Source organism: Tyto alba, unplaced genomic scaffold, assembly GCF_018691265.1.
Source record: "Tyto alba isolate M040663 unplaced genomic scaffold, T.alba_DEE_v4.0 Super-Scaffold_18, whole genome shotgun sequence".
Taxonomy (NCBI): domain Eukaryota; kingdom Metazoa; phylum Chordata; class Aves; order Strigiformes; family Tytonidae; genus Tyto; species Tyto alba.
In genome coordinates, this window is record NW_024881280.1 from 35,003,104 (window position 1) to 35,028,494 (window position 25,391).

Sequence of the window (25,391 nt, forward strand, 5' to 3'; positions counted from 1 at the left end):
TCCAACAGAGCAAGGGCACAGGCAGCACCAGACCCTTGCAGCATCCCCAGGATCAGCAGTGGATCAAGGTGTTCTGCAGGGAGCGGTCACTGCATCTCCAAAACACACACGGACAGTAACGGAGGGTTTACTCTTTTTTCCTCTCTCTCTCTCTCTCTTTTTTTTTTTTTTTTTTTAACAGAAGGAGACCAAATTCTATCAGTGAGGGATTTGATATGAAAAGACCATTATGCTCTGCTAGGGTGTTCCCTGAAAGCCCTTGTGTATTCAAGTGGACAGAAACAACTATACAAAAACAGGAGAACTGAGACATATTAATACCTCTTAGGCAATAAAAAACTTACCTGGGAAAGAAGCTTGTTGTCATCCTCCAGCAGTTTCACTTTTGTTTCAAGTTGCCTGATATAGTTGGAAGACGAATCTTTAGGAAAAGAGAGAAAATACATTTAAGCTTCCTGTGTTATAGGCAGGTACTGTCAGTGATATGTTTTCCCACTCCATGGAAGGCAAGTTTGGGAAAGATCTAATGAATAAAACCCCAAGTATCTAGGGTGAAGAGGGGATTCCGCCAAAAGCTTTTTTCTAAAAAAGCTGAGGTTGAGCAACAGCAATATTTTCTGTGAATCCAATCAGTGCTAAGAGGTTGGGAGGGGTGGGGGGTGGGGGAGTGCGTGGTACAGAAGGGAAGTGAGGTTGAAATGTTGTGTTTTGTAATTTTATAAAAGTGATTTCCTAGCTTTGAAAGCCACTCTCATTCATCTAAAATGCACCAAAATACTCAACAACAGAACAATATGTTTCCTTTTAGGCTTGAATAAACAAGCCCTCCACATACATGCCTTTTTCTGTCAAAAACAACTGAAGAACTCACAAAAATAAGCTGCTGGCACAGCTCTACAAGGAGGTCACTGCCACAACTGCCAGTGCTGTACAAGGGGAAGAAGTGTATATAGCAAAGCCACAGCGCTGCAGCATGCACACAGCCTGACATACACAAGTGGCTACGCAGGACATCGTTTTTTTTCTAGTGGAAGTCCATGAAACTAAACAGAAAAATTACCAGGACCATAAAATACAGAATAACCTCACATAAAATGGTAATATTCAACCTGAAGGAATGTAATCGTCAGTTTACCATTGCAGTAGGATAGCAATACCAGACAGGGTGACCTGGCGTAGAAGATAACTTGCTGGAGAGCTCTGTGGGTGGCTTACTGCCCTCCAAAACATCTGTTTTTTGTTTTGAAACATGCTTTGAAGCAACACATTTTCACGTTTCACAGGGAAGAAAATAAAGGAACCTGGGAAAACCTTTTCTCCATTTTCATTATAGTTTAGCAGTTTGCAATAGTTCCTCCCATCCATCTGGATGTTTGCAAAATTTCTCCTCCACTTGTAATTTTGGTAGCAGAGGCTGTGACTTGTTACAGCAGAAGAAAAAGAGGGAGAGAACTTTGCAGCTTAAGCATATGAAAAAACTTGGAACACCTTCCACACAAATGTGAAACGGAATTATATGGTACGTCATTTCATTTATTGCGGCATGACTGCAAAAGCCACAGGACTGCTTGCCACGCGCGAATCGGCAAGGAGCCAGGCATTCACACAACTGTACCCATGATGGTGCACGATGCCCATGGCCAGCACCTTGCAGGATCAGACCCAGCGTGGTCAGCAGGCACCACTGGCTGCATCTCTGCCCACACAGACACATGCCCAAGCACACGTGTAAGGTTTAGGCTGGCTCTGCGCTAAACAGCTTATCTTTGCCTTTGCCAGTAGCTGCCAAACACACTCAGCACAAGCCTGAATGCTGTTTCTTGGCCACTCTGGGGGCAGTTTAGCAGAAGAGCTAGCAACGCAAGCTACAGCTAATCACTGAGAGTGCTTTGACCATTCAAGAGAAAAATTGGAATATGCTTGAAAAAGTGCTGCCATAGACAAGTGCCAAAACCACACATAAAGGAACAGCAGGGCAGATTGGAGTCAAGTGCCCGTCTAAAGCACAAACACTCTCAGAGGAAACATGCTCACTATTTTTGCCTGGAATGAGCTCTGTCCAAACTCAGGAAATCCAAATGAGTCCTCATGAAAAAGGTTAGGAAGGCACCACAGGAAGCTCTGTAAGTTCAGTGAGCAGTTTAAGTGGTGGTAAGGTTCACAGCAATATCACCTTCCACTGCAGGGACCACAAATTCTCTCTGCCCAACAATCACCCCAACATGGGAGGAGTCTCCAGGTCAGAGGAGAAGAGGGCAAACCAAGTAGGTCATAGGATCAAGCCATAGCATCTTCCCCGTGAAGGCCTTGGGTCAACAGCATTGTGAATTTCGTCATGCATATCAAAAGGTGGTGAGTATAATACTTCAGAAGACCAGTGCTTAAGTCAGCAAGATTTCAGCATCAGCTTGAACAACTTGCTGAATTAGTAATGAGCCTGTCCTCCGGCAAGGTGAGAGGGGAGCTTGAGATTCTTAAATGCAAAGCCAGGTGGACCATGGACCCTTTGGTCTGACCTCCATGCCCCAGACCATCACACTTTGTTAACTTACCCCTAAATTCAGTCCAGTAATACCCATCTGGCTAAACAGTTCCCAGAACAGTCTCCAGATTTCTCTGAAGACAACCAGAGACTCCACCATTCCCACCGGTGTGCTGGATACACAGCCTCCACTGGTAGATCTGGTCAGATAAGGTGTCCTTCCCCACCTGCCCTCCAGCTTCACCAGTACCCACACACTGCCAGGGCAGCAGCAGAGCTGAGTGCCTCTACACAATGAATGCAGTGATCCTGATACAGCAGGTCCTGATTTTTATCTCAAAGTATCAGGGCATTCAAAGCAGCTCCAAGGAAGGATTCGAAGCGAAGGAGAGGCTCAATCCACGCCTGCCTGGGAATCTGAGATATGCCTCTGGATCGGGCATAGTCTCTGCGTGCATAAATTACACAGACAGCAACACTTGCATAAACAAGCGTAAAAATGATAGATAATGCTACAGAAGATCTCGATGTGATGCCAGTAACAAACACTGGCTGCACAAGAACCATGGCACTAAGCCTGCTGCCTGTTAGTAGTCCAATCCTGCCTCCCAAACAGCAGAAAGCCTGCTATATGCAGTGCCCCCCCTCACCCTTTGTACTCTCTTATCACTACTAAGTGTTTATATTGTGGACCACCACACCACATCATGTGCAAAGAACATCAACCAAAAAAAAAGCTTATAGAAACTATTTCTGACGCAAACAAGCCCTTTCTCACAGTTCTGTGCCCACCGAGAGCAGGGAAACTGCAGGAGGTTCTCTCCAGCAGCTCTGTGCTCAAGCACAGTGGAAAGTTACCCAAGGTGGAAGCTGGCAACCTGAACCTCGTGGGCAACCAACCTCTTCAACATGTGCTGTGGCAGGTGCCAGCCCTGCTAACAGCTACAGGAAATTAAGGTTAAGCAGATGAACAGTGACACAGAAGCTATTGTGCTCAGGTCCTGAACGCTACAAGGACTGACTGGTTGGTTGACAGAAAGAATAGAGCATGGCTGCCAAAGAAAAGGAAATGGAGAGAGAATTATCTCCTCACTTTGGTTTCATATCCTTTGCAAAAGAACAGGTACTCCTTGGGAAGACAAGCCCTGCATCCCCAGGAGCCAACACACACCACAGCTACCCCAGTCTCGAAAGCCTGCTCTGAGATTTGCTAGAATTCTTCAAACACCACTGTTCAACCCCACGTCCAATGTCTGACCTCAGTCAGAAAACACCCCACACAAATATAAAATATATGGAGAAAAAAAAGAAAAAAAGCAAATGAGCTGTTTCGTCTGCAGAAGATGCTCCACCTCTGGCAAAGGCTGAGAAACAGTGTTCAGAGCCATCACCATCCTCACTGTGCCCTCAGAGAAGAATCACCTCCATCTTCTGAACCTGCTTGTGTTGAGGTAGATGCCAGATGAGCCATCTGCACCTTGATCTCAGGTTTGAAAAATCCCTTAACTCCCACGACAGCAGGCACTAACACTGCTGGGCTGAGTAGCGAAACCCCAGGCTGGGTGTCTCCCACGTTAAATCAAGAAACACATTCCCAACATTTTTCTGCCTCTGACCTTCCTCTTATCACTGAGTTTCCCTCCTCTCCTGCCTCCCCCAGAGCCACAGGGCAAGGACTGCCCGGCTGAAGCGCCCAGGAGATGCAGCAGAGCTGGATCACTGACGGCTCAGACCCCCTCATCCCCTTCATTAGAAATTAAATGAATGGTCCTCATCACCTTGTCACTACCTGCTGCCAGCTGCAAGGATGGCTCCACCTTCACCAGCCCAAATGGACTCTCCTCGGTGGCTCGAGCCGCCGCCAGACCTGGGTGCCGGGGTACCGGGGTGTACCCCCAGCACACCCTCCCAGCCACCAACTCGTGGCACTGGCTCCGAGTCCACCCACGCCCGATGGTGCCTTGCTGGCGACCTGGGGTTCTCTGTCCTACCCTGGCCAGACAACCACGCCGTCTGGCTCTGCGGCAGCGTGACACAGTGAAGGGGAGGTACGGTACCAAGGAAGCAGACAAGGGTGGTGGTCACGGATAAGCTTTTTGGGAGGATGCTCTGGCACCCGGTGGCTGGATGCCAGAGGGGCCAACATCCTCCTCCAGTTACAACTCGGGGCCGCGGGCCCCGGCTGCATGAGCAATGGGTGCCTTAGTGGACTAAATGGAAGCAGAGGGAAGGAATTTCCTATCTAAATATCCCACCTCCCACCCAACAGACTCCCTGTCAAAGCCATCACACGTGGTGCAAAAGAGGAGGTCAGAAAGAGAGCCAGCATCATGTCCTGCCAGGCTGATACAGCAAAATGGATGAAAACCATAATCACCATCAGCCATCACTCACTTGGTACAATGTAAATGCTTCAAGCTAAATTGTTCGCAGAGCAGTAAAACCTGAAGTCCTGTTTCTTTACAAAGCCTTTGAAAAACTAATTGGACATAGCTCTGCACATTATCTCCACGAGAGGTAGAAGAGTTGCATTCCAGCACAGGAAGGAGCATTACTGTTATTATCCACCCTCCTCGAGATTTACTGTCTTAAAAAATATACTCCATCTGGAACAGGGTGTAATTCAACTTGGATGTAATCTAGCTGAGTAACTTTTCTCCACATAGATAAACCACTTAATACTCATTACACCTAAATTGAGGCAAGACAAATCATTCTACCTTGTTTTAACTCAATGGCCTCCGTGAGAGCAGGGAACTGCCTGGCTCCTAAAGCTTTTGAAAACATAAATTAGAAACTGTTTTAACAATCAAAACAATCTTTCAGCCTGGAGAGCACGGAACTGTATCATTTTAAGACACTTGTAGACACCGGAGCCTTTTTGATTCCCATCTAAAATTTTAAATGAATCCATGAAATGGGTAAATATGATGAATTATACATTTATTTTGACAGTAGCAAAAGAAACGTTTTTATTTCCTTGTATGTCATTTCTCCAAACCACAAGAACACAGGGCAGAGGTTTGCTTGGTAGCTACGTGGTTGGGATCAAAAACCTTTTAAGACATTTTCATAATGAGGCCTTAGCAGTTAAATGAATGTAAGAAAAAAAAATGCATTTTTTTTTCTGCCTGTAAAGGGCAGTTCACAGTGGATATGCAAGAAAAGACTAATGTAAGTGTCCATGAGACAAGGAAGCCATTGAGAGCCCTCCGATAGGACTCACTCACAGCAGGACGGTCCCCACACCCAACCTGGGCAATACAAAACAACGTGGCATGAGAAGACTTGAGCCAGCTGAGGTGCCTTGGGCCTCTTCCATGGCATCCCACTGAGATTTGACTCGCCTTTCCGACATCTGCTACCAAGAAGGGGTTACGGCTGGGGTGCTGGCTGGCAGGACAGGCCCATGGTGCCCCACTGCAGCACTGTCCCCATGTGTCCCACAGAGGTGCCCCGCTCCCCCAGCAGCGAGGCTGGACACCCGCTGCCTCCCGCTGCATTTTCTCCCCAGGAGCTACTTTTACCAAGCATGATTTAAGACAGTAAATCGCAGGTATATTTTGTCAATGTCCTGCCAACAAGGCTATTCCTCTCCTCACAGAAAGCAGCATCCCTAAAGGGATTCTCCCAAATACAAACCCAAGCAGGAAAGACACAGGAAGGAGTGATGCTCTGCCAGGTTTGCACCTTGTGGCTAGCTGCTGCCCTCTCCTTCTCGTGACGGGATGCTGACATTTTCGCTTCTAACCCTTCTGTCCAAGATCATCTCATAAAAAGGCCTTCCTCTGTGCTCAATAAAACATTTCGCTGTTTGTCGGCAGCTTCGTTATCACACCTCTGCTCTTCAGCACCATATTTCAGATTCGTATTGCTCTGCTGGTTTTGCTTCTTGACACAGACAAGCAGGCAGAAAAATGGGCCAGAGGTTACATCTTGTAAAGAAGTTGATTTATTAAAGCAACAGCACTCTTTCAGAGCAGCTAGGAAACAGCTGAAACCCATATCTCTTTATACGTTGCCATTAAAGGAAATTATTGAGAGAGGTGGACAAACCCACCACCTTTGCTTTTTCCTAGGCAGCCCCCATCTTTCTGCTCTCACCATTCCCAATGTCCTGTTTCGGACGGGTGCGTGAGGCAAGTTTTCATTTCAGGCTTAATTCAGCGGATAGCTCAAATGCAAGCAGGGACACTGAAAAGCCATTGCTGAGGTCCTTTAGTTTTGCAGGTGCTGCCTTCCACTAAGGCATCGCCGGGGCTTTCAGGGCATGCTCCTCAGTTCGCTTTGGCATGCTCAGCTCTGCAGTGGCTCACACCCTGACTCGGGGAGAAGCCACTTCTGCCAGCATCTGGAGGATGCTGCTGGTGCCTGAGGGACTTGGCCCCTGTCCCCACAATAGCCTTTGTCCCCACTGAACAAAGGCAGCTCCCCAGTCTGGCATCCAGGCTCCAACCAAACTAGTCCTCACTGAAAGTATTGCTAAACGCAGCTCTGAAAGTGTGCGAGTGGACAGGAGGACAGGTCGGCAGACAAAAGGCAAGTAATAGCCAAATGAAGTATTCTAACAGTGAGGTGAAGAAGTTCACTGACCTAAACCCTTATTCACTTCTCTCAAGGTCCAAAATATCCGCTAACCCCAATCCCCACACCTCTCCAGGAGGAGCTTGGGCACAATTTGGGGTCTCCCTTGGGATGTGGTAAGGGAGTATGCAACAGTAAGGTCTACGGCAGACAGAAGCTCCCAGCCTTTTGTCGCTTTGCAAGATACTCTGCAAGCAAACCATACCAACCTGCTCTACCTCTTGTCCCACCACCACAAGGGCTGTGTAGGGAGCAGTCTCCTCTGTACTCTGGCAGGCAGCGTTAAAGAGTTGGCAGGAGGGCACTTACAGAAAGAGAACTAGGGCCAAATCTTGATTATTTCCATTGCTGAGGTGTTGCAGCACACTTTTACTGAATAAACATTGCCTTAGACTATGATAAATAAATAAAAGGCCCATATGTAGCATCCAAAGCCATCCATGATAACATCACTCTGAATAAGACTAGTAGGATCGGGCCTTTTCTTCAAGGTGCAGGTGATTACTTAGGTATAGAATAGGTATTCAAATATTAGTCAAAACAACAGAGAGGTGTGTTGTCAGTCCAATCACAAATAACAAAGAAATCTGGCCTCAGACTAATATGCTCTTTTAAAAAAAAAAAAAAAAAACAAAAAAACAAAAAACTCTTACAAGCTAGTGGTTACACACTGGGACAGGGCTGTGTTGTTGCAAAGTGCTGCTCTGGCAGGAGGGAACATATGCCACCGGAGCTATTTAATTAACATTTCATAGCAAGCCTGCAACTATGAGCTCCGAAGTTTGTCAAGACCACACGTTCCCAACTAAGTTCCAGTTCATTAGGCCTGTCTGGGAGCTTAGCGGCCTCAGGTTGGTCTGTCACAGGCTGATAAGGTCTCTCCTGACTTCAGCTTTTACAGCTCACTACTGCAACTTCCAGCCATGACGTCATCTCCGCGCACAGCAAAACATCTGCCCGCGACTGCCATGGCTGTCAACAGGAGCTCAAGAGCTCCTGATACCTTATCAGGATTTCATTAGGAGGCAGCTGACAGGGAAGGAGGAGCACGTGCACGTGTGTGCCCACGTCCATGTACCGCAGCGCACCAGGAGAGAGCTGTCTTGTCCCATCAGAAAGTGCCCACCGGTTTCTCCTTCCTGGCTGGGGTGACTGTTACATTACAATCTGCGCGGGGGCTCCTTCCACCACAGCACAGCAAGAGCCATAGGAGATCGCTTGCACCTGAGGCCGTCTAACCCCCTCAACCTGCAAAACCTGCTCAGCGGGAAGGTGGTAAAACACCTCCCAGCCTCGTGGCCTGACCCACGCTTCCCTTCTCCCGAGGGGCACAACCAGTAGCTGCTCTTCTGCTGCTGGGCGTGGGCAAGGACAGACAGCGCTGCCGTGCCCCGGGTGTCAGCCTGCCTGCGGAGGATGGCACCTGCGCCTGGCCGCTCCGATCCACTCCCCACGCGAGCTGCCTGCCTGACAGGCCGGCTCAGCCCTGATTATTAGCCACCACTGTTCGCCCACGGTTCCTGGGGAAACCTTTCCTTCTACCCCCCAGAGAATTTGAAAGTTAAAAACCAAAGAAAAGATTGCATTTGTTTTGCGAGTTGTGTTTTAACACCTGGCTGCGGGCATCACTCTGAGAAGAATCGGTGTGAGTTTTTTGAGGTTCAGCTTCAGACTGAGGTTTCAAGCAAGAGTGGTCAGGCTCTAATTAGATGCAATAAGCAAACACAGTGATAGAAATATTAATGTCCAAGACACGCACACAGAGACAGTCTTGACTGGCATACATGTAACATCGTAAAGCTGATTTACACCCACTGCAGCACTCTTGCTCCCTTCACACAAAAGCCTGCACTGTCCAAGGGAGCAAGCGCTCTCTGGATCAAATTTGGGTGCTGCAATACCTGCAACACCCATCACACCTCAGTGACACCAGGCAGAACTCAGGTTTCCCTTGTCCTCTTTAAGAAGCCATTATCAGAGCAATCACCCCTTCCAGACACTGGTACCAGCATTTCTCCACCAGCGCTTACTAGTTGATACGAAAGGAGAGAACAAAAGATGTAGAAGCTGAAGGAAGGACAGGGGAAGATCAGACTGACTACTGGACACAATGCTGCGTTCATGAAAACTTGCAAGAGAGGAAAAGGTAAGTAACAACAACAAACTGGAGACTCTTTGACTGCCTCATGCCTTAGTCAACTTATCTCCATCCAAAAAGTGTTGCTTCCCATGTCAGAACTGCACAGCAACAGTCCAGGATCTTCTGCTGTCACCAATCTCAGCAGAGTAAAGCCATAGCCTGTTGGCCAGTGCCGAAGCAGTGAATTAGATCATCATCATAACCTACCTTAACCTGTACCTTTCTACTATTGCCACAGATGGGCAGGGACTGATCTACCACACTACGGTCTAAGCAGGACCTTCCATAAGAGTCTAATTTTAGATATAGAGAGATAAATCCTCCGCTTTTGACAGACCCATGGATTGCTCCTCATTGGTGCCATGGACTCCTCCATCCACAGGAAGGCAAGGCCACACTCTCTGCTTGAAGTTTGGGCCCTACCAGCCACTTGTGCCAGACTCTCCCCGGAGGAAGGCGGAGGCGAACGGGAAGTCGCGTCACCAGCGCTCACTCGCAGAGCGAAGCTGCGAGTCACTCGCTGCTAATGGGATTCTGCAGCTTTAATGATTACGAAAAGGTTAAAATGACCTGCCAGGCACCCTCAGCTGTTTAAGCTTCTTTTCCTTCCTCGTGCTGTTTTAATCTTGATGGCACGGTCACGTGACCTGGTCAAAAAAAGCCCTGAAGCCGATTAGTGGCTTTCTACCAGCTACAAAGGACTCAAAACATTTAGGATGGCGTGGATGCTTCAGAAAGAGTGGGCTGCTTTGCTCAACACCCTCCTTTTGGGGGCACCTGAATGGACAGTGCAGCCTCTAGAAGCCACCGAGAGGGTATGGTCCCAGGGGAAATTCCCTGAAACCAAGGGGACAGGCTGTACTCATTTCCACTTGTATCAGTCCAGTTACTTAATTCCCCCTCTCCCACCTCTCAAACCCACTCCTTCCTACCTGATTTTGGCTACTGGTAGCTGGTGTCCCTGTCTCTACAACAGCAACCAAAGGCTAAGCCCATCCCACTGCCAGCATGCTACACTCAAAGCCTCTGCCAAGATCGACCTAAACTTTTGCGGCAGCATCCTTTGATTCCTCATGCACAGCAGTCCTGTGAAAAAGGACCCTGGTGGCTACTGCAATCCGTAAATTGGGCATAAATCACTGTCATGCTGGGGAAAAAGCAGTATGTGAGATCACATCGCGATGCAGAAGCAAGAGCTCTGTATGTAAACGGGGGAAATAAATAATCCTCCGTCATCAGTGCTATTACAGATCTTGGATAAGGATCTGTGTCCAGTTTTAGGCATCATGCTTCAAGACTCATGCAGACTATTTGGAAGCAATTCAGGAGAGAAATAAGGAGGATCAGAGTGTGGAAAGTATAATCTAGAAGGAGAGCTTGAAGTAACCCATATTGTTTAGCCTGAAGAAGACCAAACATAGATGTAGTAATGGCTTCAAATATGTAAATGATTGTCAGAAAAAGATTAATTGAATACATTGTTCTCCATGTCCACACAGGAAGAGCAGGCTCTCTAATAACAGGGATATTAAAGGGCTAGAAAAGATTGCCTTGGGAGGTGGTAGAATTGCCACTGATGATGGCTTTCACGAGCAGGTTAGACAAACATCTGTCAGGAGTAGTTTAGGTAGAGCTGAGTTTGCCTCGGGGCAAAGGGATGGGTTAGGTGACCTCGAGAGCCTATCAGTTCTGTTTTCCATGGCTACCCTGTACAAATATCTCATGAGAAAATCTGTAGCTATTTCACTTAAATTCCAGGAAGCAAGCACCACAATTATTTGAAGGCAAAATGAAATCACTAAACAGCCTTTGATTGGCATGTCAGATTCTGCAGTCTGAAACCATCCATGCATTTTGGTCTTCCATCACCTGCAGAAAGTCTCACCTAACTGCATGGTGGCTGGCAAAGAAGAAAGCAGAGCTGGCAAGAGTATGTGGAGAACAAGTGCTGGCGTACGGCCCTCCTATACTAATGGGATGTTTGCAGTAAAAAGGTTATATTGGAAACAGTTGGCTGTTTTAAAATACAGCCAAGGATTTCAAGAGTTAGTACCCCCCCAAAAATGAGAGGTCTTATCTGTAAGAGTTATCGTTTCCAGCTTTTCCACAGAAATTCACAGTCCTAAATCACAGAAGGCCAACATGCACGAGGCTCAGTTTGACTATAGTGTAACAACATATGGTCTCTAGCCAAAAGAGCTTAAAAAAAAGAGGAGCTCAGTGAAAGCAGACCATCTGGGGAATGCCAGGAAACCATGTGGGTTAGGAAACAGCCTCAGCAGCACTGACAGTCCAACTGCAGTCAAGGCTCATAGGCACGGTGAGAGAGGAGGGGGCTGGAGAAGGCTACAGAGGCTGCCATTTCCATGTCTCTGAGTCTTAGGGCAGCACAAGAGAAAGTACAGAGGTGCTAATTTGAAAACTGAGTATGTGAGGAATGGAGGCCAGGTTGTCCTAAGCTATTTTAATAGTCCAGAAACCCCCATAATAAGCTGCAACCTTGCCCAAAACAACCACATGGTCTTTCAAGATAGGAAGGTAGCTATGAGAAGCCCAAAGACTCTTAAGTTTGCACTAGTGAAACTAAAAAGAGTTGCAAAAGCAAGTCACATTGGGTTCAGAGCCCTCTGCCACTCCGTCACAGCCAGAAAGCTCTGGAAAACAGCCTGATCTGAAACTTTTGCATGCCCGACTGCCCTGTTGGTTACCTCTTGCAAACCCACTTAAATGAGTGCAAGGGCATCCCAGAATCTGCTCACTGGTTTCCATTTTGCACTACTGCCACTCCACCTCTCAGCAAGGAGAAACAGTGAGCATCTACAATTGGTGTTTTTCTCTCTGAACTCATCACACTGACCAAAGCTGCGCAAGACATTTTCCCCCAAATCTGAACCCACCGAAACACGTGCAGATTTGATCCCACCCTTGAAAGATTTGGCAGGATTGTTGCAGTTGCAAAAGCTTCACCAGATTTGGCAAGACCTTTGCTGAAGTTTCTCTATTTTTATGACAAACTTTTAACCATCACTGGTTCAAAAGCCTGTGGGAAAGACATCAGGTTAATCCAAAGCCTTGTGAAACAAAACGGTTGTGAATGAGTTTTGCTTTGAAATTTTAAATTTGTTTAAGTCCTTCAACATTTTCTCCTGGATAGATTAACATTACCTCCTAGGCAAGAAGCACTGCCAAGTTTCAGAAGGCTGTAAATCTTATATTTGACACTGTACATACAAATAGCCCAGTTGGTTTTATGCAGAAATTCCCACCGCCTTCGAAGTAATCCTGCTTAGAAACTGATAGCACAAAGCAGTCCAGCTGCAGAAGGGCTCTCTTGAGTTTACAAAACTACTTCCCAAGCAACCTGGGGGGGAAAGGCAGATTACCAGATTAATTGATGGGGGTTTTTTTGTTAAAAAGGGTAAATAAGAAGATCTTAAATATTTGCAGAAGTCTTCCTTTGCAAACATCAAGTTGAAACTTTTGCAGGCTCTGAAAATTCATTTTGGGTTGTAAATTTGATCCCCCCTTTTCCTTGGGAAGATTCTTCCAGACAATAAATGCAGCGAGCCTAGGAGAAGGCTGCATAATTATCCACTCCACACAATGGAAACCAGCCCTTCCAATGCAGTCCTCAACCGTCAGGAATCCAAGCTGCCTGATAATTAAAACTCAAAAACCCTCTTCCATCCAGAGAGAAATTAAACTTTAATTTCCACTCCTCAAACACCCCCACCATGTTCAGGAAGCCCCCTATTAAAAAAAAAAAATCTCATAGATGCAAACGATGCCCTTCAGAGTACCAACAGGAAAAATTTAATTGGCAGTGAGAAAAAACTAATGATTAGGTTAATGAAAAATAGGCTCTATTGACTCGGGCCACTCGACCATTCCTGATGAGGGTAAACAGCTCCCCCCGCCTTCTTCCCCGCTCCCCTCGCCTTTGTCTGCCGCGTACAGCGAGGCTGAGAGCAGGAACGCATTCAAAAGCGATGCCTCGGTGGGAAAAGGCTGGAGTCAGATCAAAGTCCTTCCACCCAGGGGCCTGCCAGAGCCCCATGCTCGCTGAACAGCCTCCGGCTGCCCAGGAATTCGTTATCCCCCCAGCCCGGGTCCCGGCTGCCCCACGCCCCACACTTAGCCCTAGCACTGGCTGTCCCCATCTCTCCCCCGAGTCTAAACAAGTGCAAGGTAGCAAAGGTGTTAAAAATTGCTGGTCTTTTTCCAGCAAAAAGCATTTATCCAGTTATGGCTGGATGGCAACAAACCTCGTCCCCACACCTGGGGCTGTCAGGGGACGGTTCTTGCCCAGGTGACAAGCAAGATGCACGATTTCATGGTGTCACCCACTCTTGCCATGATACTTGGGACAAAGGATGGTTGCGAATTTTTAGGTAAAGCAGTTTTTTACAGGAAAACGCCGATTTATCAAGAGAGCGTTTTTAACACAGGCATCCAATTTCATGCAATTTTTAGCTCAGGATGAAATTTCTGGTCAGACTCTCAGAGAGAGAAAGGGAGAAAGCCTAAAATAGCCATGAGTCCATGGCTTAAGGCAATCACAGGGAATGTCTAAATCCCTGCATGCTAAACTCTTCTGGAGTTGGGGACTGTATGCATCTGTGTCAGACACACAAATTTCTATGGCCAAGGATATGGAGCCTTGCTAAACTGCAGGCAGAAACCCCACACCCTGTCCTGTTTGCCAAAAATAACTGCAGTTGTAGAGCCAGTGGGTCCTACCAGCTCAGATAGGCACCTGCACAGGTCCCAGCATTCACCAGTTTTGGGTCTATGTGTATTTTGCAATTAGCTGGTTTAATGTGCTGGTCTCTCCCAGCGAGCAAGTGTTTCGGAAAGTGAAGCTCTGCTGTAGTCCACAGCACTGAGGGGACCCTGTCCCCCTCTGTTCAGTCCCCTCTGACTTGGGGCATTTTCTGAGGCGGTCCTTCTCTCTTCCCCTGCTCAGTTCCTCCTTTTCACCCAGCTCTCCAGCTGCAGACTGCAGTTAAACATTATGTGCTGCAATTGCCTAGTAATTTAACCCACTTTTGATAAACACATTCCAACAGCAGCGTGACCGTGGGAGGAAGGTGTGTTTCTTCCCAAACACCTTTAAGGACTCGGTACAGACAGGAAAAACAGCCACGCATAAAAACTGTAAAGTATGTACATTTAATGTACCGTACTTCAGTGTTAAGCTGGAAGATGGCATGAATCCAATCCCTGCCAGCTTTCACCTGGGATAAAACTCAAGAAAAAAAAAAAAAAAAAACACAACCAACTGGGTCACAGAGAAGCCCCTTCGTGCCATCAAATTACACAAACAGAGCAGAGACTGTTGCCTATGTTCTTACACAAGGGCGGAGGGAAATCCTGGTTTTGGAAAGCAGCAATGCCCCACCTCCTACCTGCAGCCCTCTCCGGCCTTTGCCCGCTGCCCTGCCGCGGGAGCTAGCGAAAGGAAATTAAACAGGAGAAGGGCTGTCGAGTGTAACATGTCGGCTCTGCCAAGGCAGCACAGGCTTTGTCAGGGCCAGCTGGGAACAGCAGTAGGCCAGCCAAAAACATGCTATAACCCAAAACTGAGCAGAACAAGGACTCCGGGTACCTAAGCGAGTGACACATGGTATGGCTTAAGGATGTGAATATAGTAAACGTATAATTAATGCTTGGAAAGAAAGGTTAGACAGTACCTAAGCATTTCTTAACTGCACAAAGTCTAAATGGAGTAGAAACAAGATGGAGGAGCAGATTACAATGTATCACTGGGCTGGATTAAAATAATGAGACAAGAGGGAACAAAACCTGTTTTAAAATAATAGTGCAGTGCTACTACAATAAAAATAAGATAAATCATTTAGAACTAGCAAGTCAATCATCATATAAATCTCCCCGATAACTTTGACCCACTCTCGTCCATGCTACCACCCTCAGCTAGGAGTTTAGAAGTGCTCTACAAAGCAGGTCCTTGCCAGCACTGGCCTTTTCCAGGGGATGCTGAGCAACCCCCACGGCGAGGGAAGGCGGCCGGGGAGCATCCCACAGGACGAGCAGGGAACTGCTCTGCCACTGTGCCGGTGGCAGCCAAGGAGCGCCCAGGTATTTGGCCACCTGGGATAATAAGATCAGTCCTACAATGATTCACAGAGCAGGCAATCGGAGGAGACTTTCTGATCCAAGCTGCATGAGTGCTCACTACAGCTTTGCAGAAGGACTGCGCAAGCCTTTAACATGTTTCCCTGAAGTTACAGTCAGAAATTAAAATTATGCAACAAAGCCAGCTCTCCCTGTTATTTATTAACAGGTTTATTACCTCTCAACTCAAGCCCTTTGGACTGGTGGCCAACCGCTCCCTGCAAGTTGGGTTAACATGCTCCTCAGGGTCCCCAAAGCGGCCCCCAAGGCTCGCTCTCAGCCTCACTACTCCAGCAGCACGCAGGCGCCCACAGGATCCACCTCTGCACATTTGCCTGCAAACGCATATTCTGCATTTTGGCCTTGAAGAGGAGGCTCTCAGCAGCGCAGACCGCTGCTCGCCCCACAGTGTCTCAGTCACAAGTCAGCTGTGGTTACACACATCACGGCAGGGCTGGGGCGAAGGGAAGGGATACGGAAGGGGACCCTGACTTGAGCGTCTTCCTTCCAAACCACACGTTGCTCCAGGCATCTCCTGTCTGCTCACTGCAGGGTGTCACCTGGGGCTCCTCTGCGCCTGCATCTCAGGACTATGTGAGAACTAGTAGAGGGAGAGAAGACGATCTTATTTCCTCAGGATAGCTCTTCCTTACGCACATAGAAGGAAAGAAAGACTACTCAGCACAGGCCCCCTAAAGCCACTGACACTCCCCATCTCCTCCCCAAATAACCAGGTGGGCTCATTTTCTATGAGTGCACACTGCACAGAGATGGGAAACGAATCATCACACCCAAAGATAAAGCAGTTTGCTTTGGTTCAGGCCCAAGGATGGCGAATGAAGATACGTGGACATTCATGGTAATGCCATTCATAAAAGCATAAAGCTGTTTCAGGTCATCTAGCACAGAGGTTTCCCAAACTATTTTGTTTGACAATTACTCCCGCTCTTGAGAGATACATCCTATGCCCTCCTTCTTACAAGCCAGGCAGTAATTAGAACGAGCATTTTGAAAAAACAACAAACTCAGGGAGTGCTGTTTCAGGACCTACCAGAGCCCCGCCTCACACCAGGACAAGTCCCTGCTGCCAGCTTACCAGTAACATCTTGCTTTGGTAGACAGCAGCCCACAGCTCCCCCGAGTTCAAACCTCAGATGAAGACACTGCTCCGCAGAGAGGCAAAAGTCCCACTCATGCTCCACTCCAGGAGGTGGGGGTCATGTCTCCCTGGAGACCCCTGAAGCCACCGGTATCACCCATCTCCTCCCCAAAGCCAGGTTTTTATCATGTTCTCATTTTAACACAACCCAAGGAAGTAAGCACCCATCACTTTCCTCAAGGTGCTGCAGCCTAACAGCTTTCACCTTGAAGAAACATTTCCTGATTACTTTCTCCTTCGCCTAATTTCACCCCATTAATCCTGGTTACACATGCTGGGTCCACCCCACCCCACGCCTCCCCCACCCTGCAAACAAGGCAGCCTGGTGAGCACATCCCTGCCGAGGCTGCTTGCCCTCACTGCCAGAAAAGTTGGGACCCGGCCCTCATGCTCACTTGCTGTAGGCTCAGCCTCCACAGGCACGTGAGAAATGCCTGGGAAGTCGCTTGCTGAGAGGGATTTGTCCTTTCCCCCCCACAAATGTCCCCTGAATGCGGTTTTAAATGACAGGTCGTCCCTGCCTTTCTCTAGGAAGTGCTTTGCAAATGCCGATTTCCATCCCACGAACGCACAGCCTGCGCAACACTATTTGTGTTGACCAACAGGAATTTAATCAACCAACAATAATAAACGGGGTAATACTCAATTGTATGAAGCCGCCAGGCAGATGAAAGGATGTACAAAGGCTGGATTGATCTCCAAGCCCTGGCAGCTTTCCCACGGTCCCCCTCTAATCTGCAGAGCCAGAGAGAATATGTGAAAACTCAGAAATCCGGGTTTTCCTGCAGGGTGTGTTAAATTCAGATAAGTCTCTTGACTACAGATGTGTATTTTTTTTTCACGTCCCCCTACTCTGCAGCTGACTCTTACCTAACCCTAAAGGAGCATCACACCAGAGCAAAGCCCCCTTGGAGACACCCAGCTTATGTAACTGCTAATGCCATAAGCACTACAATGTCTTTAGTGACAAAAAGGCTCAACGCAGGCTCAGATCAACAGCAGCCAATTCATTGCAGAGAATTAAAGAGAAGAAACTGATGTTACTTTGGGAAATCAATCAGCATGGCCACCATTGGTTTAGCAGATAGCATCTTTCCAGCAGGTATGGGAACATCTTCTGAGATTGCAAAGCATTGGCAGGAGGGTGTTTGCTTACTTGGGGGAAGGAAAGCAAAGCAATGCTCCAGGCTACCTTTCAGCTGCAAACACCCTCAGGGAACAGCAAACCTGAGGGCGGCTGCTGACAGAGCGCCGAAAGGATCTTATCGAGGTATTTGCACGTGCCCCTTCCGGCTCTGTGCTCGTGCAGGCTGCTCACACCCTCACCTCCCTTCTGCAGAACCTGCCCGTGTTTCCAGCTGGGAAAATAGGCTTTGGAAATGGCCTGTTGCTCACCTTATCCAGGCAGCCACAGTATTTCTGGTTTTACAGCTGTCTCCCCACAAACCAAGAAAACATCTGGGCTTGGGGGCTGAGCTGCAGGAATTGGAAGCAGCCGCGATGCTGCCAGTGGTAGTGGCAGAGGGGCCACCAAACCCCGAGGTAACACACCTGGCCTGGGCAGTCCCCGAGCTGCAAATCACAGGTGGCTGGGCAAGTATTGTAGGGAAATACATCATCATATGTGATCATCACACTGCCCTAGTTTTAATTCTCCTGGACACTGCTGGAGACAGGACATCAGACCAGGGGGATCTCTAGTCCAACCCAAAGCAGCCACTGTCACAGTTTTAAGGCTACTGTCACCTCTGCTCACCACATGGCTCAGAAGCACTGAGGTGGAGGAGCAGCACATCCACTGCTCTGCCCCACACCCAGCCAGCTTGTAACCACACTCACCAGCACCATCAGGGAGATGGGGGCAGAATTAAAATGAAAAGAAAAATGAAACACAAGGAAGTACCTCAAGGAAGGGAGGTAACAGCAAAAAAGAGCAGCATTAACCAGCAGAACAGACAAGCTGGCAGTAGCTGCTTTCCAAGGGTCAGCTGCAATATCTGATTCATCCACAAACCAGCCACATCCCTGTCAACTATCATAGCAAGGCACCTAATGAAAGACACCTTAAAAGCCCAGCAGAGTAATCATTTTACTAAGAGTGGTTATTTAATCAACTGATGAAGAACGAGACGGTCTGGAAGGGCTCTGCAAGGGCTTCCTTGGCTAGGAAGCAGCCCCGTGAGGCAGCTGAGAGCCCACAGTGTGGGCATTGGCTCTGCTCTATGGCCAGCCGTGGTTTGTGGTGGGAAGAAAACCGGAACAGAGATTTCCTGTAGATGGAGGAGGTTTGGGGCAGAGGTTTGGCAGCTTTCACCCCCTCAAGCCAAGGTCGCTGTTTGGGAGGTCACAGTCCTCAGTCCACAGAGGTCTTTACCACAAACTCATCAGAAAAACAAAGGAAACATCTCTGTGCGGTTGTGAGTGATCCCCTCTCCGTCCCCTGCTCCTTGAGTCCTGGGAGAGACTGAGAAGGCACACCTGGGAGTCACACCTCCACGCCACACCGGCCAGCTCAAGTGAACAAACACATACACTCAGCACCTCGCGGCATGGCAGGGCCCTCCTTCCCCTCCAATCTGCACTAATCTCCTCTAGAGTCTGTGCTGCAGAAGATAATTTAGAAGCAATGGCATGCTCCCGAACACATTGCCTCTCTCACACAGCAATTAAATGTACATCATTGTCTGGCTGTCCTGTATCCTTGGGGCAGGAGGGATTGTCATCATCTTAAAGTCATGATTTACAGAGGTAATAATCATGGCACCAGCCTCATTACATGCCAACTTTCAGGAAATGAGGTGATAGATATTATTCATTACGTTGCCACATGATACCCGTATCCATCCATCTGTTACAGCTGAGCTAACATTTTGGTTCAGGGCATGCAAGCTAATGGCTTCTTTAGGAAGGAAGCAGGCACTGTCCTGAAAGGAGATGGGCAGAATAGGGTAAGACTGCAACTGGGTAAATCATTTTCCCTTTAAATAAATAGATAGATAGATAGATAGATAGATAGATAGATAGATAGATAGATAGATAGATAGATAGATAGATAGATAGATAGATAGATAGATAGATAGATAGATAGATAGATAGATAGATAGATAGATAGATAGATAGATAGATAGATAGATAGATAGATAGATAGATAAACAGACCTCTCAGACCTTGGAGGCTCTGTGAGTACCCAGCATCAGGACACTCAGGCCAAAGCAGGGAAATACGCAAGTTGTAACGTGGTGCTTGAAAATGGCACATGTGAGGCAAACGCTTCATTCCTGGTGAGCTCAGCCCAACCAGCAGCACGTGCCACAGAGTGCACTGGTTCTGGGGTCCTCCGTCAGGCTGCTCCATCATACCGAGCTGCTTGGGACCCTCCAGGGAGCTATTCGGACTTGGCGCAGCGCAGGGTGTCCGAGCTGGGGGATGCTGCTCCCAGGACAGCATGCATGGGGTTACTTTTGCCAAAGCCCAGCTGCCCTTCACCCTCAGAGCCCAGGGATCCTCCGGCCATCCTCAGCTGCTGCCAGGAGCCAGGAACAGCCTTTGACTGCCCCAGAATCATGGAGATGTGTGTCCCTCGTCCCGACACCAGAATTACACTTCGTGTGACCCTCCTGCCTCCACACACAAGGGAGTGAAGGAGAAAGACGCTGGAGATCTGACTGTTACCCAGTGCCAGGATAGAAACCCTCCAAAAGTGCGCAAGACTGCATGTCTCAAAAGAGACAAGGGCCTCCAGAGTTTCTCTGTTTCTCCCTCAAAACTACTTATCACCTAGTTTTGCCTCAGCAAACACCGAGATGAGCATTTAAAGAGAATTCATTTTCTGGATGATTCACTCTCAAAAGGGGGAATGAAAAGGATTCCCGTAAATTATTGTTAATTTTTATCTTTTTAGGGAAGGTTATGTTCTTAACAGAAAACAGAGGGTAAGTCCTGAGACCTCAGAGAGGCACAATCCTACACTGCAGTTATCCACTCTCAAGTATTAGCCATCATTAGTTAAATAATACAAATGGTTTCCCAGTAAATTTCTTGCCAGAAGGCAGAGAAAAGTGAGTGCTGATGGTGCCGTAGTAGCCAGTGCTAGCCTTTGATATGATGGCTCTGGAAATCTCTGACAGAGGCAGAGACATAAAGAGCTTCATGCCCATCAAGCTACAGCACACCCAGAGGCCCAAATTTATCTTCTCTAACCCTAGTCGACCCTTCTAACAAACGCTTCCTCAAGCAAAATGCATTAAGCGGTATCACAAAAATAAAAGGGTTCCTATTTACTCCCTTGATGCATAAAATTGCTGGTTTTGGTCACAGAAGTTGCCAGAGCAGGCTAGGGATCTTAGATCTGGGAAATCCTGTAGCAGCAACTGCAGGAGGGCAAGAACTGGAGTACTGGGGGAGGCAGGGAGCCAAAGACTGGGAGCTGCAAAGGCTACGTTATACTTAAAAGCTTGCCACAGTGGGCAAGACCTAGGCTTTTGTGCCCATCCCGCGACAGGCAGCTGCCGACAGCGGCACGTTGCCCCCTGGCATCCCACGACGACCCAGTGACACCCAGCATCCCCGGTGGGGCTGGCACGAGGCAGGAGGGGACGTGCAGCCGGGCACGGGGAGCTGGCACCGGCCCTTGGCAGCCGCCCAGCACCAGACCAGTCGAAGCCGCTCACAAAACCACATGCCTCACGCTTCATCTCCGAACCGGAGCTAATAGCTCCCCGCTGGTTATTCCCCTCCATAGCGCAGGGTATTTGGCTAAACGGAATGAAAAGCACAACGTGTTGTTATTCAGCCATAGTTCAGTCCAGGTAGCATCCCAACCACACTGGGGAGCAAAGCTGTCGTCTCTGCAGCATTAACAAGTCTGGTACTGCTAATACGCTGCACAGTACTTACAGCACTTCCCATACAACTTGGTAAAGTTCCGCGCAGCAAGCTGGCGCTGCCGGGCTCCAACGGTGCCGTACAAACCCCTGCCACGAGCTCTGCCCTGGGCCTCCCCACTGAGAGGAAAAATGTGAATAGAATACATACCAATAAAACTAAGTAAAGCTTCCCACAGAAGTAAGGTTAAACCCCATCTGAACAGCTCACTAACCTGAGGAATGATAAAAAGACAGCGCCTAGAGTCAGTCATACATCCCTATGCTTTGCCAGATCAGAGCTGCGCACCACAAACCTCCAGCACAGCCACGAGCAGCGTCTTCCTCGCCCACCCCCAGCCCCATGCTCCGGGCAGCAGGCTGCCTTCCCTTCCCCCCGCCATTCCCCACTCGCCTGGCCCAGCCAGCTGGGCAGGGACACGTCCCGCTCGCTAGCACCGGCGAGGTGGAGGATGCACCGTGCTGCACGTCCCCAGCAAGACCCCGCGCCCTCCTCAGCACCGATGCCCACCTTCACTCAAAACAACCCACGGAGGGCACCCCAGGTGAAGATGCTGACCAGAGAGCTGCAAGGCACAGCAGCACGGTGCGCACGAAAGGAGTTACACTTCCTTGTTGGTGACCCAAGCCTGCCTCCAATAGGCATGTCCCAAATTCTATGTAAATGCAACAACCAACTGGGAATCTTCAGGTGCTCCTACAGGTCTTCTTCCAACGTACTGCGCTAGCACAGGTTCCCAGCTGGGAGCTGAAGGGTGAAGAGTTATTTTGCAGGGCTGCCTATGACATCCATAGCATATATTTATGAGGTTAGATACCGTTACTAGGATGAAAGGGACACAATGATACCAGAACCCAGGATTCATGCCAACAGATTTGTGTTCCTTCAGGACTCAGCAGCATTTGCCTTGGGCAACAAGATGGAAGGGAAAGTGAAACATTCAGCAGCTGAAAAGGATGAAAATATGAACATAGACTAGATTTGAAGATGTTTAAGCTAGAAATTAGGAAAAGGAGGTATGATATTCAGAAACAGCCTTACAACACAAGCAGTAGAGGCAAAAATTTCAAAAGGCAGGCAGTGTCAAGTGGGAGCACTCACTGTGGCACAAGACTGCATTCACGGACCCCAAAATTCCCATACATCCTTTAATACCGGTGTATTTTGCACATATATATGTATGTATGTATATACACACTATCACCATGTCACACAAAGCATCAATGTAACATCTAAGGAGACAGCCATACTCACTGTGTTTGGTTTGGATATTAGAGCATTCCTCCCTTATGATAGTAAATCTGGTATAATTAGGTGAGGCATAATTAAAAGTAGATTCCACCCAAATTAATTTGCAAACATAAAGATTCAGGAGCAAATTCAGTCCTGGTTTAATTCTACTGAAGTCACTGAAATGACCTCAGGGATGAATTTGGCCAGCTTGAATACCCATGTCTCATTACTACTAGATGAGCTGTGCACCTAACAAAGGGGTAATGGGTCTTTTGGACAAACACGATCACATGCAGGGATGGACACGTCCAGGGTGGAGGCGACGGATCAAAGTGCCTCTTGGCTTAGGATCCTCTAGCCCTTCAACTGCTGGCTTCACTGGTGGTTTCGGTTAGGTAAAAAATTTAGTTGCAGCTTTTCTAGAAAATAACACAAGTAACACACTTTTCTTCAGGTCACTGCCACAGTATAGCAAGTGTTGGGTGGCCCTTGGGAATCTGAGCTTTCAGACAGATTAATACAGCTTGACTGAAAAAGGGAAGACAACAGACACTACTTAACAGACTCCAAGCTGGGCTCATCCTTGAACTGAATTTTCTTCACAGACTCACAGTCCCTCAACCCAAAAAGTAAGGCCCCATATAACAAAGTACAAATACTTTTGCTCTTGGTAATTAGTTTTAATTTAGACAGTGGACAAAGAGTAAAGTTTCACTCTCTGAATTTTTTTTTGCTTTTACCAGCATTGTCGTAATTTTTTAAGAGGATCGCAAATATTCAGATGCCAGAACCACAGTTTCAGTGACAATAACTTAAAAAACACCATAAAAAAAATGTTTTACAAATATTCTCATGTTTCCATGTAATGACTGGCAGCTTGTTATACTATACGCTTACCCAATGGATCTGCAGTCACCAGAAGAGCCACGGGGCCTTCTTTACACGGAGCCCTTGGAAAGTTTATCATAGGGAGTTCACCACAGTTACTGGTTCATCCTTGACTTTTTAAAACCTTTTGTGAATGATAAATAATGATATTAAGATGATGCGCACATATGATACTCGCCTGTGGTTTTTCCCATAAAGGACACCACCAAGGGCAAGACAGCACAGATATAAAACAGAAAACGTCACTCTTTGTCCTCTTCCCTCTTGGCCCTCAAACTGCCGGTCAGCCTGTTGCACAAGAGCAAAAACCGCTTTATTTGCTTCAGACCACGGGTGCGCCGGGCACCGCGGAGGCAGCAGAGCCAGGGCGCAGGGCGAGGCAGCGGCCCCCCAGGCTGCAGGCAGCCCCACCACCGCGGGGAGCAGCCAGCCCCCCAGCCAAGCCATCGCTGTCCGGGCACCCGCGACCCGCCACCGATGTGAGCACCAACAGCCCCGCTAGCCTTTGGGGAAGACAGAATTTGCCGCGCAGGCAGCTGGCAGCCAGTGGCAGAGCCCCAGCGACAGCAAATCCCTCCGCGGCGAGATCCACGGAGGGCGAGAGCGTGAGGACACAGCCAGGAGCTGCATCTCTGCCGACAGGCGAGCGGAGAGCGGCGGCAAGAGGAGAGCAGCGCTGGGCCAGGCGCCCAGGCAGGCTCACGGCTGGAGGCAGCAGGCACGACCAGCACCCAGGTCACCCCGCCTGCCACCCCAGGAGCACGCAGAGCCCACCCCTCCCCTCCCCTTCCTCTGGAGAACAGGGAACGCTTCCAAACCCTGGCCAAAGCCGATGCACTCCCAAAGTCTTGTCTGATTCACCTAGTGTCTCTTCCCCCAAGAGCAGAGCCCCAGTCACCCTCAACTGCCAGCAATAACGCAGCTGGTCAAGGGATGTTACGTTGTGCACCAAGCTACTGGAGAAAATCCTGCTGCTGTCTGAGCAAAACAACTTCCCCTTTCCACAGCCAGCAGAAAAAAACCTGTCCCCACCTATCTGCATTGCACAATCCAGCCGAAGCACCTAAAGCAAAGCTTGCCAGGGAAAATGATACTGGGCAAATGCTTCATGCCTGGTTCCCAGACTGCAAGGGGATGCAGCACTTGGAAACCAAGAAAACAACAGTGGTGGGTATCAGCCAGATCTGGGGATCACTCGGTTGGAAAAGCAACCACCTGGTAAGACTACACACATTAGAGGGCCAACTCAACATGAGCGCTGGGGAGATGAGCAGGACCAGCCCGCTGGGCTTTTCCACCACTGGTAGGTGTGATCCCACAGCAAGGCTTCTCCCCTGCCATCGCAGCCCCTGAGAGACACTAAACCTGCTCTCTCAGCAGCTGTCTGCACATCAGCACCATGCCCTGCACCTCCCAGCCCCATGGCGCTCCGCTTGCCCCCAGGGCAGCTCCTCACACCCTCCTGCGTGGTCACCCAGGCTTTCATCTGCTGGGCATCTAGAAGTCAGTTCAAAGACATTGATATGAAAATGCTGGGAGTGCGGAGCCCCAACAGGATGACTCCACCAGTCCTTGCTCAGGCAACGTGCCCATGTGGCAATAAGAAAGTTCATGCTTTATGTTCCTAAGAGGAGGAATCATAACTAATATTGATGCTCATTTAAAAAAAAAAAAAAAAAAAAAAAAAAAAAAAAAAAAAGAACACAAACCACAAAAACCCAGAACTCTTTGCAAGGCTAGGAGAGAAAAAAAAAAAAAAAGACCTCCTTTCTTGGGAAATGTCTTTCCCACTGGCTTCTCCTCAAGGATTTGGTTTAGGCTTGTGGGAACTTAACACATTAGAAACTCACCCATAATTTGCATGCCCCAAACAGCAAAAAGATATC

The 25,391-nt window shown here is 48.4% G+C and overlaps 1 protein-coding gene across 1 annotated transcript in view; it reads right to left on the bottom strand.

The window, feature by feature from the left end:
* Positions 1 to 25,391, bottom strand: part of CCDC85C (coiled-coil domain containing 85C) — a 114,069-nt gene that overhangs the window by 43,804 nt on the left and 44,874 nt on the right. Inside the window, exon 2 of the mRNA XM_032988978.2 lies at positions 345 to 421. Within this exon, the coding sequence (XP_032844869.1) occupies positions 345 to 421 (77 nt within the window). The remainder of the gene's footprint in view (positions 1 to 344; positions 422 to 25,391) is intronic.